Source organism: Mus pahari, chromosome 9 (genome assembly GCF_900095145.1).
Source record: "Mus pahari chromosome 9, PAHARI_EIJ_v1.1, whole genome shotgun sequence".
In the NCBI taxonomy this organism is placed as follows: Eukaryota; Metazoa; Chordata; class Mammalia; order Rodentia; family Muridae; genus Mus; species Mus pahari.
The window spans coordinates 49,527,325-49,542,496 of NC_034598.1; the positions used below are offsets into that span (position 1 = coordinate 49,527,325).

Below are 15,172 nucleotides of genomic sequence, written 5' to 3' on the forward strand. Positions count from 1 at the left end.
AGGCCAAAAGGAGGACGGGGGGGGGGCGGGGAGGAGGACTGGCGGATGAGGAGCAGGGTTGAACCCGCAGTCATCCATCTACCCTCCGCTCTTCGCACGCCCTGTGTCCTCTGCTGAGGGCTCTTTGGTGTTGCCTTTTCCTAACTCACACCAGCGTTCCGAATGCCAACTGTAGCGCTGGGAAGGAAATCCAGATCCCCTTGGGGAGGGCATGAGGCTAGGATCCCAACTTCTTGGGTTATCCCCACCCCCAACCCGTGCAACCTTGCGTTCTCGCTTCAGTCCCAGGCCGGACTCAGGAAGAGGAGTTCCCTGGTGTGTTGAGTTGTGAGGATGAAGGAAGGTGGGCACCTGGCAGGGCACCTTGCTGAGACGCCCACTGTCCCCTCCATTACACCCTCAGGTCAGATGCCATCTATTCAGCCCGGTATGACGGCTCCGGCCACATGGAGGTGCTTCGGGGACACGAGTTCCTGTCACACCCATTTGCCGTGACACTGTACGGTGGAGAGGTGTACTGGACCGACTGGCGAACAAATACACTGGCTAAGGCCAACAAGTGGACTGGCCACAACGTCACCGTGGTACAGAGGACCAACACCCAGCCCTTCGACCTGCAGGTGTATCACCCCTCCCGGCAGCCCATGGGTAAGGGGCCTGTGCCTGTCGGGCATCTGAAGAGGAAGGAGCCACCAGCCCTTGGGTGGGGGATGGGGGAGGGTGCTGGGATAACGGGGGTGTTGACGAGGGCCGGGGAGGGATCAACACATCCCAAGATGCTCCTGCTTCTTCTCTCCAGCTCCAAACCCATGTGAGGCCAATGGGGGCCGGGGCCCCTGTTCCCACCTGTGCCTCATCAACTACAACCGGACCGTCTCTTGTGCCTGTCCCCACCTCATGAAGCTTCATAAGGACAACGCCACCTGCTACGGTAGGAGGCCACCTCCTCCCCCAACAGCTACGGGTAAACTGAGGCCGAAGACGAGGTCAGAGGTCCCTGCTGTCAAGCAAAGGAATGACTGGAAGGAGGGGCTCTGAAAACTTGCTAGCGCTGGAGGAAGGAGCCACCACTGCCAGGACCTGACACAGTCTCTTTACAGTTTTCAACCTGTGGGTCTCAACCCCTTGGGGGGGGGTCAAGTGACCCTTTCACGGGGGGGGGGTCGCATATCAGTTATCTTACTGTTCATAACCGTAGCAAAACTACAGTTATGAAATAGAGACGAAAATAATTTTATGGCTGGGGGTTACAACATGAGGAAGGGTCATAGCACTAGAAAGGTTGAGAACCACTGTCGTAGGCCGACAGCACGCAGGGAGATTCAGGGGAGTGACCTAGGTCGGCCAGAAACTTGAAGACGAGGGACTGCCTTCAATGACTTGTCTGCGTCCCACAGAGTTTAAGAAGTTCCTGCTGTATGCACGTCAGATGGAGATCCGGGGCGTGGACCTGGACGCCCCGTACTACAATTACATCATCTCCTTCACGGTGCCCGACATCGACAACGTCACGGTGCTGGACTATGATGCCCGAGAGCAGCGAGTTTACTGGTCTGACGTACGGACCCAAGCCATCAAACGGGCATTCATCAACGGCACCGGCGTGGAGACCGTTGTCTCTGCAGGTTCTGGCCCTGCCCTCCACCCCAAGGCTCACACCAGTCACGTCCCCTGTGGTCCCTCCACCCCAAGGCTCACGCCAGTCACATCCCCTGCAGTCCCTCCACCCCAAGGCTCACACCAGTCGCGTCCCCTGTGGTCCTGATGCTCCCTCCCCAAACCTTATCTCTAGCCCGCTTCTTGACCCGCACTCCCCAGGTAGCACACTCTCCTGAGCCTATACCCTGCAAATACCAACCACCGACTCCCTGTCTGTGCCCCCAGACTTGCCCAATGCCCACGGGCTGGCTGTGGACTGGGTCTCCCGAAATCTGTTCTGGACAAGTTACGACACCAACAAGAGGCAGATTAACGTGGCCCGGCTGGACGGCTCCTTCAAGAATGCAGTGGTGCAGGGCCTGGAGCAGCCCCACGGCCTGGTCGTCCACCCGCTTCGTGGGTCAGTCTGCGGCCCGGGGCTGGGGGGCACCCGTGTGAGGAGGGGAGGACCCTTACCCAATTCTTGGTTCCTTTCCCAGCAAGCTCTACTGGACCGACGGGGACAACATCAGCATGGCCAACATGGACGGGAGCAACCGCACTCTGCTCTTCAGTGGCCAGAAGGGCCCTGTGGGTATGCGCTTCAGTGGCCAGAAGGGCCCTGTGGGTATGCGCTTCAGTGGCCAGAAGGGCCCTGTGGGTANGGCCAGAAGGGCCCTGTGGGTATGCGCTTCAGTGGCCAGAAGGGCCCTGTGGGTATGCGCTTCAGTGGCCAGAAGGGCCCTGTGGGTATGCGCTTGCCCTGTTTGCTCCTGCGGGCCCCTGGCTCTGTTAGGAGATGCTCCCAGGGTCTCTCTGGTGCCGTAGGCCTCCTCCAGCTTCCAGCTTGGTGCCTATTCTCACTATACCTTGTCCCAAGGACCAGAGAGGGCTCCATGGCTCTGACACCCACTCGTCTTCCAGGGTTGGCCATTGACTTCCCTGAGAGCAAACTCTACTGGATCAGCTCTGGGAACCACACGATCAACCGCTGCAATCTGGATGGGAGCGAGCTGGAGGTCATCGACACCATGCGGAGCCAGCTGGGCAAGGCCACTGCCCTGGCCATCATGGGTGAGGGCTCGGGTGGGAGGAGGGATGGAAGTAGAGCAGGCTAGACACAGCTAAACGGGTGATGGAGGATATCCCGTGGGCCACTTTCCACACCCCCGCAAGCCTCGTGACTTCTGCAAGAGAGCTGGGGGGCTGGAGAGACGGCTCAGCGGTTAAGAACACTGGCTGCTCTTCCAGAGGTCCTGAGTTCAAATCCCAGCAACCACATGGTGGCTCACATATCTGTAATGGGATCTGATGCCCTCTTCGGGTGTGTCTGAAGACAACAACAGTGTACTTACATATAATAAATAAATCTTAATTTAAAAAAAATCTATATTAAATATAAATAAGAAAAAGAGGGCTGAGGAGAGGGCCTTCCCGAGGGTCTTATTCCCTCCTGTTGCCCCAGGGGACAAGCTGTGGTGGGCAGATCAGGTGTCAGAGAAGATGGGCACATGCAACAAAGCTGACGGCTCCGGGTCCGTGGTGCTGCGGAACAGCACCACGTTGGTTATGCATATGAAGGTGTATGATGAGACCATCCAGCTAGGTATGTAGTGGGCGCGTGATGTGGTGTGCGGAGGGGGGGTCTGCAGGGCCGTGACCATGAGCGGCCTCCAGAACGGGGGGTGAGGGGATAGAGGGAGGGCTTTTTACCTTACGCCAACTCGTGTGAAATGTAGACTCAGTCTGGCCCGAAGGATCTAAGGAGACCTAAGACCCGAGAGTCGGGTTGGGTGTGACCTGACAGGTCCAAGGTGAATCCAGTGACTGTCGTCCTCTCTGAGCAGCCCAAGCCTGTCCCCCACGAAGGCTCACCCTTTCTTTCCACTCCCGTGTCCTCCCGCAGAGCATGAGGGCACCAACCCCTGCAGTGTCAACAACGGAGACTGCTCCCAGCTCTGCCTGCCAACGTCAGAGACGACTCGCTCCTGTATGTGTACAGCCGGTTACAGCCTCCGGAGCGGACAGCAGGCCTGTGAGGGTCAGTTCCCGGCATTTCCTCTCTGCCCAGCCTTGACCCCTTCTACCCTATTGCTACATCATGCGTTTGAGAAAGATGGTGTTCGTCGTCATCATGTGCTACCAGGAGGGTTCTGGGTTAAATGCTTATCCAGTGCCCCCTTCTGGGTACTGCAGACAAAAGCTCGAGCCAGAAAATGGGGCCAGCATAGTGAGAAGCTAGATCACAAAGCTCTAGTGACTGTTCAGGACGTGCAGTAGGTTTTGGTGAGAGAGGCACCGCTGACAGGCAGGCCAGCTTGGCAGAAGAGGCGTGCCCTGTGCTGTGCCCTGGGTTTATAGAGTGGGTATACTTGGTACATTGAAGAGAGAAGTTGGTGGTACAATAGAGTGTGCTTAGCATGCCCTGAGCCCTGACTTAAATCCCAGCTATGTATGCGCGCCTTGGAGACAGACACTCATGCTATATAAGAGGCAAGAAATGTAGCTGAGCAGTCAGTTCCGGGGCCGCCGAGCCCTGCTGAGGGCAGTGTGGGAAGTCTGTGATAAGGCTTTGAGCTAGGGTGGGGACCTGTGGGTTCTCAGCCAGGAGTGCCTAGAAAGTGGTGTTTGGAGATTAACCTGGGGGCAGAAGGCTTGCAGAATGGAGGAGGGAGGAACCAAGGCCGTCAGACCAGTTAGGAGACTATTAGGAGTGTGTGCGTGAGGAGGCAGGCCCTAGGCCGGGCTACTCAGCTGGCTTGCAGGGAAGGGATGAGACTCGGAGACACTTCACAAGAACTTGCTGGTTTACAAGCTTGCCCTTGGACAGCACTTTTCCCCAAAGTGCTCTGCCAGAAACCTCCTGCTTTGATGTGGGTGGGTGTTACAGAAAGGAACCCTGGACCGAGCAATGTGGAAATACTGAGTTTTTATGTTTGGTTCCTCAGAATCCTGAGTACACTGAGCATATTTCGGGAGACTTATAGTGTCTGCACTTGGTGGTGGTGGTCTCCTCTTCCTCCTCCTCCTCCTCCTCTTCTTTCACAGAGTTTAAGCAACCAAGGCTTAATGGGGGGGGTTCACTGGGGCACACATTGTATTCAAGGGATGGAGTCAGGGAGGATTCTGGGATGCATAGAGAGCGGTACCTTCTCAAAAAAACAGGAAAACTGGAATAAGACTGACCCAGGGGCAAGCAAGATGTTGGGAACTTTATGTTGGGAAAGGATTTGGAATAGAGCAGAGGCGGGACAATGAGAAACTTAAGGTCAGACCAAGTGCCAAGCTGGGGATCTAGATTTTGTAGTCTTGCTGCTCTGGTTGTCTGCTGCGACCTCTGAGGGTCTTGGAAGGAAGACAGGGGTTGAATTGGAGGGCAGGGTGCTGACAAAGAAATGTAAGTCTCTTTCTGCCCTCTAGTGGTGAATAGTAGTTCTGCAGGTGGTCTCCCAAAGCTGGGGCTCTCAGAAGCCCTACCCAGTCGGGTGCCATCTCCTGTCCAAGCTCTGGGCCTCACACATGGTGTGAGCGTTTAGAGGTCCAGGAGATGGGTAGAAGAAACTGTCAAAGGGGAAGCCGAGAAAAGCAGTTTGAGGGTGACAGGAACCTAGCTTCGTCAGCAAGGCTCATGCTTGAAGTGTCTTTGTGTTGCAGGTGTGGGCTCTTTTCTCCTGTACTCTGTACATGAGGGAATTCGGGGGATCCCACTAGATCCCAACGACAAGTCGGATGCCCTGGTCCCAGTGTCCGGAACCTCATTGGCTGTCGGAATCGACTTCCATGCTGGTAAGCTATTGGCCCGGAGATTAGTCAGCATGCCCCAGTAGTTTATTGGGGTGACACCTTAAAGTCCTAGAAGGGCTGCCTGTACCGACCGTAGCAGCTGCCTCACTCCTTCCTGCTGCCTCCCCACTTCCAAGAAAGCACCCGGCACCCCCAGCCCTGACTCGGTGCTATCCTGACCCTCCTCATGGTTTGACCCTTTGCCTTGCCTCTGCATTGAGGGGCATTCTCATGTCTGTCCCTCTGCTTCCAGAAAATGACACTATTTATTGGGTGGATATGGGCCTAAGCACCATCAGCAGGGCCAAGCGTGACCAGACATGGCGAGAGGATGTGGTGACCAACGGTATTGGCCGTGTGGAGGGCATCGCGGTGGACTGGATCGCAGGTGAATGAACAGTAGAAGGAAAACAGGCTTTGGGGGAAAGGCACAGGCCATTGGGACGTGAAGTCTGTGAAGGTATGGGCAGGAGCCAGTGGGAGCTACAGGGATGATTTGGATGGAAGGGGACCAGGTACAAGGCTCCCTACCAATCTCCCTGAACCCCACTGACTGACTTCCTCCTCAGGCAACATCTACTGGACGGACCAGGGCTTCGATGTCATCGAGGTTGCCCGGCTCAATGGCTCTTTCCGTTACGTGGTCATTTCCCAGGGTCTGGACAAGCCTCGGGCCATCACTGTCCACCCAGAGAAGGGGTAAGGAGCTAGGCAAGCTGGCTTACATCTCTTGACCACAGTGTAGTCTTACAAGGCCCAGCTTCTGCGTGAGATGGGCTCTCACCCCCATGTCCATCCCCACCCACAGGTACTTGTTCTGGACTGAGTGGGGTCATTACCCACGTATTGAGCGCTCTCGCCTTGATGGCACGGAGAGAGTGGTGTTGGTGAATGTCAGCATCAGCTGGCCCAATGGCATCTCAGTAGACTATCAGGTATGGACACACCCTGGAGCTGTTGGAGGAGATAACCCTAGCTCTGGGCCTTTCCCTATCAGTTTCCCTGTGGTTAACCAATCGGGGTTAGATGTGGGCCAGGGAGGGTGGTGGCGACCTCTAACCCATTCGTCACCAAGAATAGTAATCTGCCCTAAGACGATGGAGGGTGGTCATGCAGAAGTAGAGTATGAGAAAGCTAGGTGTGGTAGTATATGCTTAACACTCAAGAGGCTGAGACAGGAGGATCACTTCAAGTTTGAGGCCAGCTTGGACTATCCAGTAAGATCTTATCTCAAAAATTTAAGATAAATACATAAATAAATAGATAGATACATTCATAGATACATAGATATATGATAGATATATAGATACATGATAGATACATAGATAGGTACATAGATGATAGATACATGATAGATAGATACATAATAGATATATGGTAGATATATAGATAGGTAGATGATAGATTGATAGATGATGATAGATAAATAGATACTTATATAGATACATATATAGATGCATAGATGATAGATAGATAGATAGATAGATAGATAGATAGATAGATAGATAGATAGATGATAGAGTTTAGATGATAGGTTGGTAGATAATAGATAGATAGGTATAGGTAAATAGATACATACATAGATAGATACATAGATACATAGATAGATACATAGATACATAGATATACATAGATATATAGATACATAGATAAGATGCTAAAGTGGTGTTTGCCTAACATGCTTGGTCCTGGGTTTAGTCTCCAATGCTGCAAATGATGGCAGCAATAATAAACAAATTAAAAAGTATGGAGTGGGGCTGGTGAGATGGCTCAGTGGGTAAGAGCACCCGACTGCTCTTCCGAAGGTCTGGAGTTCAAGTCCCAGCAACCACATGGTGGCTCACAACCATCCGTAACAAGATCTGAGTCCCTCTTCTGGAGTATCTGAAGACAGCTACAGTGTACTTACATATAATAAATAAATAAATCTTTAAAAAAAGAAAAGTATGGAGTGAGGGTATGTCACTACATAGGTCCACACAGTAAGTGTGGTTACACATGGAGCCAATCCCTACTGGAAAGCAGGAATTAGAGAGCCCCAAGGTGAGCCGGGTACTTCTGTCTACAGGGCGGCAAGCTCTACTGGTGTGATGCTCGGATGGACAAGATCGAGCGCATCGACCTGGAGACAGGCGAGAACCGGGAGGTAGTCCTGTCCAGCAATAACATGGATATGTTCTCCGTGTCTGTGTTTGAGGACTTCATCTACTGGAGTGACAGGTGAGAGGGGCTGGGTCTCATTTCTCCTGGGGGAGTGACAGGTGAGGGGGGCTGGGCCCCGCTTCTCCCAAGGGGAGTGGCACTTGAGGGGGGCTGGGCCCCGCTTCTCCCAAGGGGAGTGACAGGTGAGGGGGTGCTGAGTCCTCCTTCTCCCAGGAGAGCGGCAGGTGAGAGGATCCCACTTCTCCCGTGGGTTTCTCCTTTCTGGCTTTTTGGTGACATACCCTACACACGTCTTTCCCTTCTCCAGAACTCATGCCAATGGCTCCATCAAGCGTGGCTGCAAAGACAATGCCACAGACTCCGTGCCTCTGAGAACAGGCATTGGTGTTCAGCTTAAAGACATCAAGGTCTTCAACAGGGACAGGCAGAAGGGTAAGGCTGGGCTCTGGGCCAGGCCAGAAAGGTGAACAAGGACAGCCGAGCCTTGGAGGAAGAGGGACCAGGCAGGAAGTCAGTCAGAGCCTCCAGGGCACTTTCCAGTGACTCACAAGAGCTGGGGGCAGGGAGGGGGGACTGAGCAGGATTGATCTTGATATTAGACGCTATGGCTAAGCAGGGATCAGCTGAAATTTCCAACTGATCCGAGGACAGAGACCAGAGAGCCTCTCTTTATGCTGTACACCATACTACCTTCTGATGCTCTACCCTCCGATGCTCTCTGCCCCCAGGTACCAACGTGTGCGCGGTAGCCAACGGCGGGTGCCAGCAGCTCTGCTTGTATCGGGGTGGCGGTCAGCGAGCCTGTGCCTGTGCCCACGGGATGCTGGCAGAAGACGGGGCCTCGTGCCGAGAGTATGCCGGCTACCTGCTCTACTCAGAGAGGACCATTCTCAAGAGTATCCACCTGTCGGATGAGCGTAACCTCAACGCACCAGTGCAGCCCTTTGAAGACCCCGAGCACATGAAAAATGTCATCGCCCTGGCCTTTGACTACCGAGCGGGCACCTCCCCAGGGACCCCTAACCGCATCTTCTTCAGTGACATCCACTTTGGGAACATCCAGCAGATCAATGATGATGGCTCGGGCAGGACCACCATCGTGGAGAGTGAGCCAAGTCAATCTTCCCAATAAACAGTGGAGGGATGCGGGGGTTGTCAGTGTGTAGACACATGGGCACCAACCAAACCCACGTGCCGGGTGGTCCCAAGGCAGGGTTCCCCATATCAGAAATATATTATAATTCATAACAGCAGCAGCAAAATTAGAGTTATGAAGCAGCAGCAGGAAAAAATGTACAGTTAAGTCACCACAGCACGAGGAACTAACTGTATTAGAGGGTTAAGGTACCAGGAAGGTTGAGGACCCCTGACCTACGGGGCTGGCCAGATCTGCTGCCGTTGTGGTAACCGGCACATTTTCCTTTACGTGGACCCAGAAGGCCTCTTCCTTCCATGCACCGGTTTTGTTCCACCCCGAGATACAAGCACAGGCAGCAGACACGGGCCCACGCGCAACACTCCCCTCGGGAGTCAGCAGATCCAGTGAGCTTCTTACCCTGACCTCAGGAGTCAGGGTCTCAGGGGCGCGCACACAAAAGCTGAGCCTGGCAGCCATGGCCCTGCCAGAGCTGTGAAAGAGTCTCAGCTCCCAGCACTGCCTTTAACCCTTTACCCTTGCTGCTGCTCCGTTGCCGCCACCGCTGCCGCTGCCGCCTCCTCCTCCCCCTCCCTCCTTTCTTCTTCCTCTTCCTCCTCCTCTTCTTCTCCCCCTCCTCCTCTTTCTTCTTCTTCTTCTTCTTCTTCTTCTTCTTCTTCTTCTTCTTCTTCTTCTTCTTCTTCTTCTTCTTCTTCTTCTTCTCCTCCTCCTCCTCCTCCTCCCCCCCCCTCCTCCTCCTCCCCCCTCCTCCTCCCCCTCCTCCTCCTCCTCCTCCTCCTCCTCCTCCTCCTCCTCTTCTTCCTCCCCCTCTTCCTCCTCTTCCTCTTCCTTCCTCCTCTTTCTCCCCCCTTTTAACCTTCCTCCTCTTCCCCCCTCCTCCTCCCCCTCCTCCTCCTCATTTCTTCTTTCTCCCTCTCTTCTTCTTCTTCTCCTCCTCCTCCTTCTCATCTTCCTCTTCCTATTCCTCATCTTCATTCTCCTTCTTGCTCCAGCCCCACTTCTTCCTGGAGCACTTAAGATTTATTTATTTTATGTATGTGAGTATGATGTCACTCTCTTCAGACACACCAGAAGAGGGCATCAGGTCTCATTCTAGATGGCTGTGAGCCACCATGTGGTTTCTGGGAATTAAACTCAGGACCTCTGGGAGAGCAGTCAGTGCTCTTGACCACTGAGCCATCTCTCCCCTACTCCCTTCTTCTCTACTCCTTTACTTCTTTAAGAAACTTTTTTTTGTAGGCACACATAACCTTGATTTGAACTTCTATTCCTCCTGCCTGCACAGTACTGGGGTCATCTGGAATTATAGGTGTGCACCACCACCATACCCTTTTTTTATGTGGTGGTAGGACTTGAACCCAGAACTTTGTGCATGCTAGGTGAGCACTGTGCTACCCAAGGTCTATTCTCATTCCTCCTTTGTTCCTCTTCATACAGCAGGTCCATTCAGACCAGCCAGGTGATGACTAGGTACCACATAGGAAAAAACAGACTTGTCCTTCTGTCCTTCTGTCTCCTGGCACACTTTCTCTACAACGACCTGTCTGTGTCTAAAACTGGAGCTTCCAAGGGCTGATGGAGTTCGTGCTTAGCATGTGCAGGACCTTGGGTCCATCCCCAGCAGCTAAACTGGATACTTTCAATCTTTCCTCCATCAGGAGAGACTGAGACCCAGCCTCTCCCTTCACACTGTCCTTCCTACAGTGTGCTCAGCCTCTGGCAGTCACATAGATGTGCCCCAGGGAGCCCCAGAGCCTCCCCTGGCTGTTGCTCACAGCACTGTTCAGCTCTGCTCATCTGGGCGTGGTGGCGCACGCCTTTAATACCAGCACTCAGGAGGCAGAGGCAGGTGGATTTCTTAAGTTTGAGGCCAGCCTGGTCTACAGAGTAAGTTTCAGGACACAGGACAGCCAGGGCCATACAGAGAAACCCTGTCTCGGACACCCCCAACCTCCCCCCTGCAAAAAAAAAAAAAAAAAAAAAAAATTCTAATTCAAGGCCTCTGCAAGCAGGAAGCTTTCCAGTCAGGCCCCAGAGGAATAGTAGAATTCAGTTAGCCGGAATCTCCCCTTACATACACATGAATAAACAGAACTCTACTTCTGAAGACTGTGATCACACATAGGCCAGGGTCGGGGCACAAAGGAAGAAGAAGGAGGTGTCATGGGTCATGACACAGGTGGTGCGACATGCCTCTGTGAGGGGCCCTGGGGCCCTGGCAAGTCTGACCAAAGAGCCCTCGGAGGAACTCCCAGTTCCCACAATTCCCAGTGGAGCCAGTCACGCCCTTAGCACCTAGGTCGTCCCTCTGCTTCCACTCGTTGGCCCTTCTCAACCCACAGCTGTTCCTGTCTCTTCACAGATGTGGGCTCTGTGGAAGGCCTGGCCTATCACCGTGGCTGGGACACGCTGTACTGGACAAGCTACACGACATCCACCATCACCCGCCACACCGTGGACCAGACTCGTCCAGGGGCCTTTGAGAGGGAGACGGTCATCACCATGTCCGGAGACGACCACCCGAGGGCCTTTGTGCTGGATGAGTGTCAGAAGTAAGCTGCTGGGCCTGGTTGTGGGAGCTGTGTCATACGGGAGCAGGAATAGGAAGGGTAGGGCCCACCATTTCTTGCTGTGTGGCCTCAGTGAGATCATCACCTCTCTGGGTGCTGAAGGGAAGGTTGAGGGCCGTGGGAAACGCCTCTGGCTTTGGGACTGGCATTCATCACCCAGAGTGATACGTCTGTGGGACTCAAAGCTTCAGCGAAGGTTCACTGATCCTGAGGATATGGGCTACGCAGGCTCAAACCCCTTGGTGAGCAGAGGTCTTATTACAGTGACCAAGAGGCATTTCGAAGGCAGTTGTGAGCACAAGGCCCCAAAGTGGGAAAAGCAAGAAAAGGTCAAAGCAGGAGAGCAACGGGCCTGCCCACCGCACTGGGCACAGCCGGCCTGAGCAGACAGGGAGGCTGGCCTACCCTTCTTTCTTCGTTTTGATGTGCAGGTTACTAGTGAGCCGCACCCTCTACATAGCATCCTGGCTCACGTCTGAGTAACCTACCCTCCCCAGTTCAGCTGGAATCAGCATGCTTTCAAACAGCCTCATTAGGAAACTAAGGCAATGCCACAGCCTTGGTGACCTCACCTGTCTGGGCTGGTCCCGGGGCCTGTCCTTCCTGGGCCTAGAGTCTCCGGGGAGGAGCTGTCATGATACTCTTCTGCCATTCTAAAAGAGGCATCCTCGGTTTCAGCCAAGTTCCTCCTGGCTGAGCCCAGGAGAGCGTTCTCTCTCTCGAGCCCCAGAGCCAGTGGCTTCAAAACAACCCAAGTGCACAGAGAGTGGACTGGTTGGCAAGACATGCCGAGGGTGGAGGACTTCATGATTGCCAAAGACCTGCCCTGTGGAAGTTTAGGAGAATGTCCTCGGGGAGGCAGCTCAGGGGTGACTGGAGGTCTGAGATTGTCTTGGCGTGGGGAGAGGGCTGGAAGGAGCCAGTGTGTCAGGAGAGCAGCTCAGCCAGCCAGCCATACTCCTCCTGACCCCCACTGAAGCATGAGTGTCCTTGGAAAGCAGATAGTTGGACAGGTAGAAAATCCACCTTGTTTCTAGCTGCTGACCCCCTGCCCCAAGAAAGCCTCCCCTCCCCCATCACACCATCCCACAAAGCAGCTTTGCCAAACTCTTAACCCACGGTGCCTCCCATGTAAGCCAGTTTGGTGCTCTACTGTGAGTGTGGTGCTCCACTATGAGTGTGGTCTAGGCTGGACCCGAGAGTGTGGAAGTCACTGTAAAGCCAGGCTGTACAAGTCAGGAAACAACACTCGGGCCAGGCGAGGTGGTCCATGCCTATAATCTCTGCATTGGGGAGGTGGATGTAGGAACAGTGGGAGTTGAGGTCATTAAGTTATGTAACTAGTTGAAGGGTAGCCTGGGATATAACAGGCCCTATCTGAAGAAGGGAGGGAGAGAGAGAGGAAGCATGCTACAGCTGCTGCCCCAGGGCAGGCTGAATGGGTCGCCACCTCCATCCATAAAGAATCCTCCCTACCTGTGTGTGGTGTGATGCTTTGGGGAGGCAGAGCAGGCAGATCTCTGAGTTCGGGGGGGGGGGGAGTAGCCTGGTCTACTGAGACAGTGCCAAGGCAGTCAGAGCTACAGGAAACTCGGTCTCATAAACAACAACAGGCCAGTCCTGTCCCTGAGGAATGGGTCTACAGGGCGTCTAAGAGGGAGGCAAGCGTTATGCTGTGGCCGAGCTGGAATGTAGCTCATCTGGCAGACTGTTAGCCTGGCTCGTGTATGGCCAGCCCTTGGAAAGCGGAGGCAGGAGGATCAGAAGATAAAGAACCTCCAGGCCAGCCTAGGCTGGAGATCCTGGAGAGAGAAGAGAGTGAAAGGGTAAACAGACAAAGTTACAAGTTCATCAGTCAGGTCAGAGAAGGGAGGGGCTGAGGCACCGTGAACGGTCTGTTCTGAAACAGTTTCTGTTTTCTTCCGTGCATCTCAAAGGAACATGCGCAAAGGGTTCACCACCCCCAGGTCAAGCGAATGAATCAAGCTGTCTGAGGGCGACCCTGCTGCCGCTGCGCTATGCTTGATCCTCTCCACCCCCACCCAGGCCCTTACCACCACCACATAAACAGCAGGGCATGGCTTGGCCTTAAGTTCACATGTCTTTATGTTGTAAACTTTTTTTTTTTGGTTTTTTGATACAGGGTTTCTCTGTGTAGCCCTGGCTGTCCTGGAACTCACTTTGTAGACCAGGCTGGCCTCAAACTCAGAAATCCACCTGCCTCTGCCTCCCGAGTGCTGGGATTAAAGGTGTGCGCCACCACAAGAGGCTGAAAACTTTTTTTTTTTTTTTTAAGATTTATTTATTATGTATACAGTGTCCGGCCTGCACGTGTGCCTGCAGGCCAGAAGAGGGCATCAGATCTCATTATAGATGGCTATGAGACACCATGTGGCTGCTGGCAATTGAACTCAGGACCTTTGGAAGAGCAGCCAATGCTCTTAACCTCTAAGTCATCTCTCCAGCCCCAGAAAACTATTTTTGAGGGTACAACCCATGTGTGCCCAAGGAAATAGTCAACACTTAGCAAGAGTTTCCTGGGGAGTTTGTGAAAGAGCCAGCTTTGGTACAGAGAAAGCAGTTAGCCACAAATACATGGAAAACTCTCACTGAGATGAATACATGCTACTTAGGTTTTACAACCTCCACAGCAAAATTATCCTCCACTAAATAAGTGAAAACTAAGTCAGAGTGGTCAAGCAAGTTGCCTAAAGTAGGCAATCTACTACTTTTTTCCCCCAACCTACCTGGCTGGAAAGTGGTGGAGCCAGGACTGGGGGTGGGGTGGGAGCTGACTCGCTCAGCCACACAGCCTCCAGTCTCAGCAAATGCAGATGGTCCTTTCCCATACTGCAGTGAGTGCCTGTGGGGCACACATGCCATCAGACCTAGCCACGTAGTGCAGTCACCGAGTGCCCTGGGTGGGCCATTCTCAGGCACCGAGGCTATGTTGGCTTCCGTGGCTCTCAGGTTGTGAGGCTCATCCTGGGTTCTAGTTGACTCTGAGGTCAGCCTGTGCCCTCCAAGGCCGACCCTTTAGGTTCCTGATCCCTTTGCCCATCAGCCTGATGTTCTGGACCAATTGGAACGAGCTCCACCCAAGCATCATGCGGGCAGCCCTATCCGGAGCCAACGTCCTGACCCTCATTGAGAAGGACATCCGCACGCCCAATGGGTTGGCCATCGACCACCGGGCCGAGAAGCTGTACTTCTCAGATGCCACCTTGGACAAGATCGAGCGCTGCGAGTACGACGGCTCCCACCGCTATGTGAGTGTAGGGGTGGGTGGGGAGGTGGGGGGAAACCAGGTCAGGACAGCACCAGATAGGGAGACCCAGGACACAGTGAGCGGTCCCATCTGAGTTCTTAACCATGGGTAGCCTTTGCCCTGCGTGGTTCTGACATTGCTTAGACAAGGGAGAAGACGAGATGCACCCAAGTGCTTCCCAGACAGTCTGTGACTTCCCACGTCCCCGTTGCCTGCCCTCACTGTGGTGGTAAGGCTGAGGAGAGGCTTGAATGCGGAGACACTGGTCTTTCTGTCTCATCAGGTGATCTTAAAGTCGGAGCCTGTCCACCCCTTTGGGTTGGCGGTATACGGAGAGCACATTTTCTGGACAGACTGGGTGCGGCGGGCTGTGCAGCGGGCCAACAAGTACGTGGGCAGCGACATGAAGCTGCTTCGGGTGGACATCCCCCAGCAACCCATGGGCATCATCGCAGTGGCCAACGACACCAACAGCTGTGAGTGGGGCTACCACCGGCATCTCCTGATCTCTGCCTGCACACGTGTGCACATGACAGTCCTGCCTCTCCTGTTCCCTGTGCCTGCACACGTGTGCACATGACAGTCCTGCCTCTC

At 53.9% G+C, this 15,172-nt stretch overlaps 1 protein-coding gene across 3 annotated transcripts in view; it reads left to right on the plus strand.

Annotated features, from left to right (window-relative positions):
• Positions 1 to 15,172, plus strand: part of Lrp1 (LDL receptor related protein 1) — an 83,907-nt gene that overhangs the window by 46,245 nt on the left and 22,490 nt on the right. For all 3 annotated transcript variants that reach the window (XM_021204244.2, XM_029542320.1, XM_029542321.1), the window contains exons 27-44: positions 404 to 648; positions 800 to 931; positions 1,398 to 1,625; positions 1,885 to 2,059; positions 2,139 to 2,233; positions 2,563 to 2,712; positions 3,104 to 3,244; positions 3,545 to 3,679; positions 5,293 to 5,424; positions 5,675 to 5,809; positions 5,991 to 6,120; positions 6,230 to 6,356; positions 7,490 to 7,641; positions 7,892 to 8,016; positions 8,313 to 8,690; positions 11,103 to 11,292; positions 14,375 to 14,579; positions 14,862 to 15,054. In XM_021204244.2, the coding sequence (XP_021059903.1) occupies positions 404 to 648; positions 800 to 931; positions 1,398 to 1,625; positions 1,885 to 2,059; positions 2,139 to 2,233; positions 2,563 to 2,712; positions 3,104 to 3,244; positions 3,545 to 3,679; positions 5,293 to 5,424; positions 5,675 to 5,809; positions 5,991 to 6,120; positions 6,230 to 6,356; positions 7,490 to 7,641; positions 7,892 to 8,016; positions 8,313 to 8,690; positions 11,103 to 11,292; positions 14,375 to 14,579; positions 14,862 to 15,054 (3,068 nt within the window). The remainder of the gene's footprint in view (positions 1 to 403; positions 649 to 799; positions 932 to 1,397; positions 1,626 to 1,884; positions 2,060 to 2,138; positions 2,234 to 2,562; positions 2,713 to 3,103; positions 3,245 to 3,544; positions 3,680 to 5,292; positions 5,425 to 5,674; positions 5,810 to 5,990; positions 6,121 to 6,229; positions 6,357 to 7,489; positions 7,642 to 7,891; positions 8,017 to 8,312; positions 8,691 to 11,102; positions 11,293 to 14,374; positions 14,580 to 14,861; positions 15,055 to 15,172) is intronic.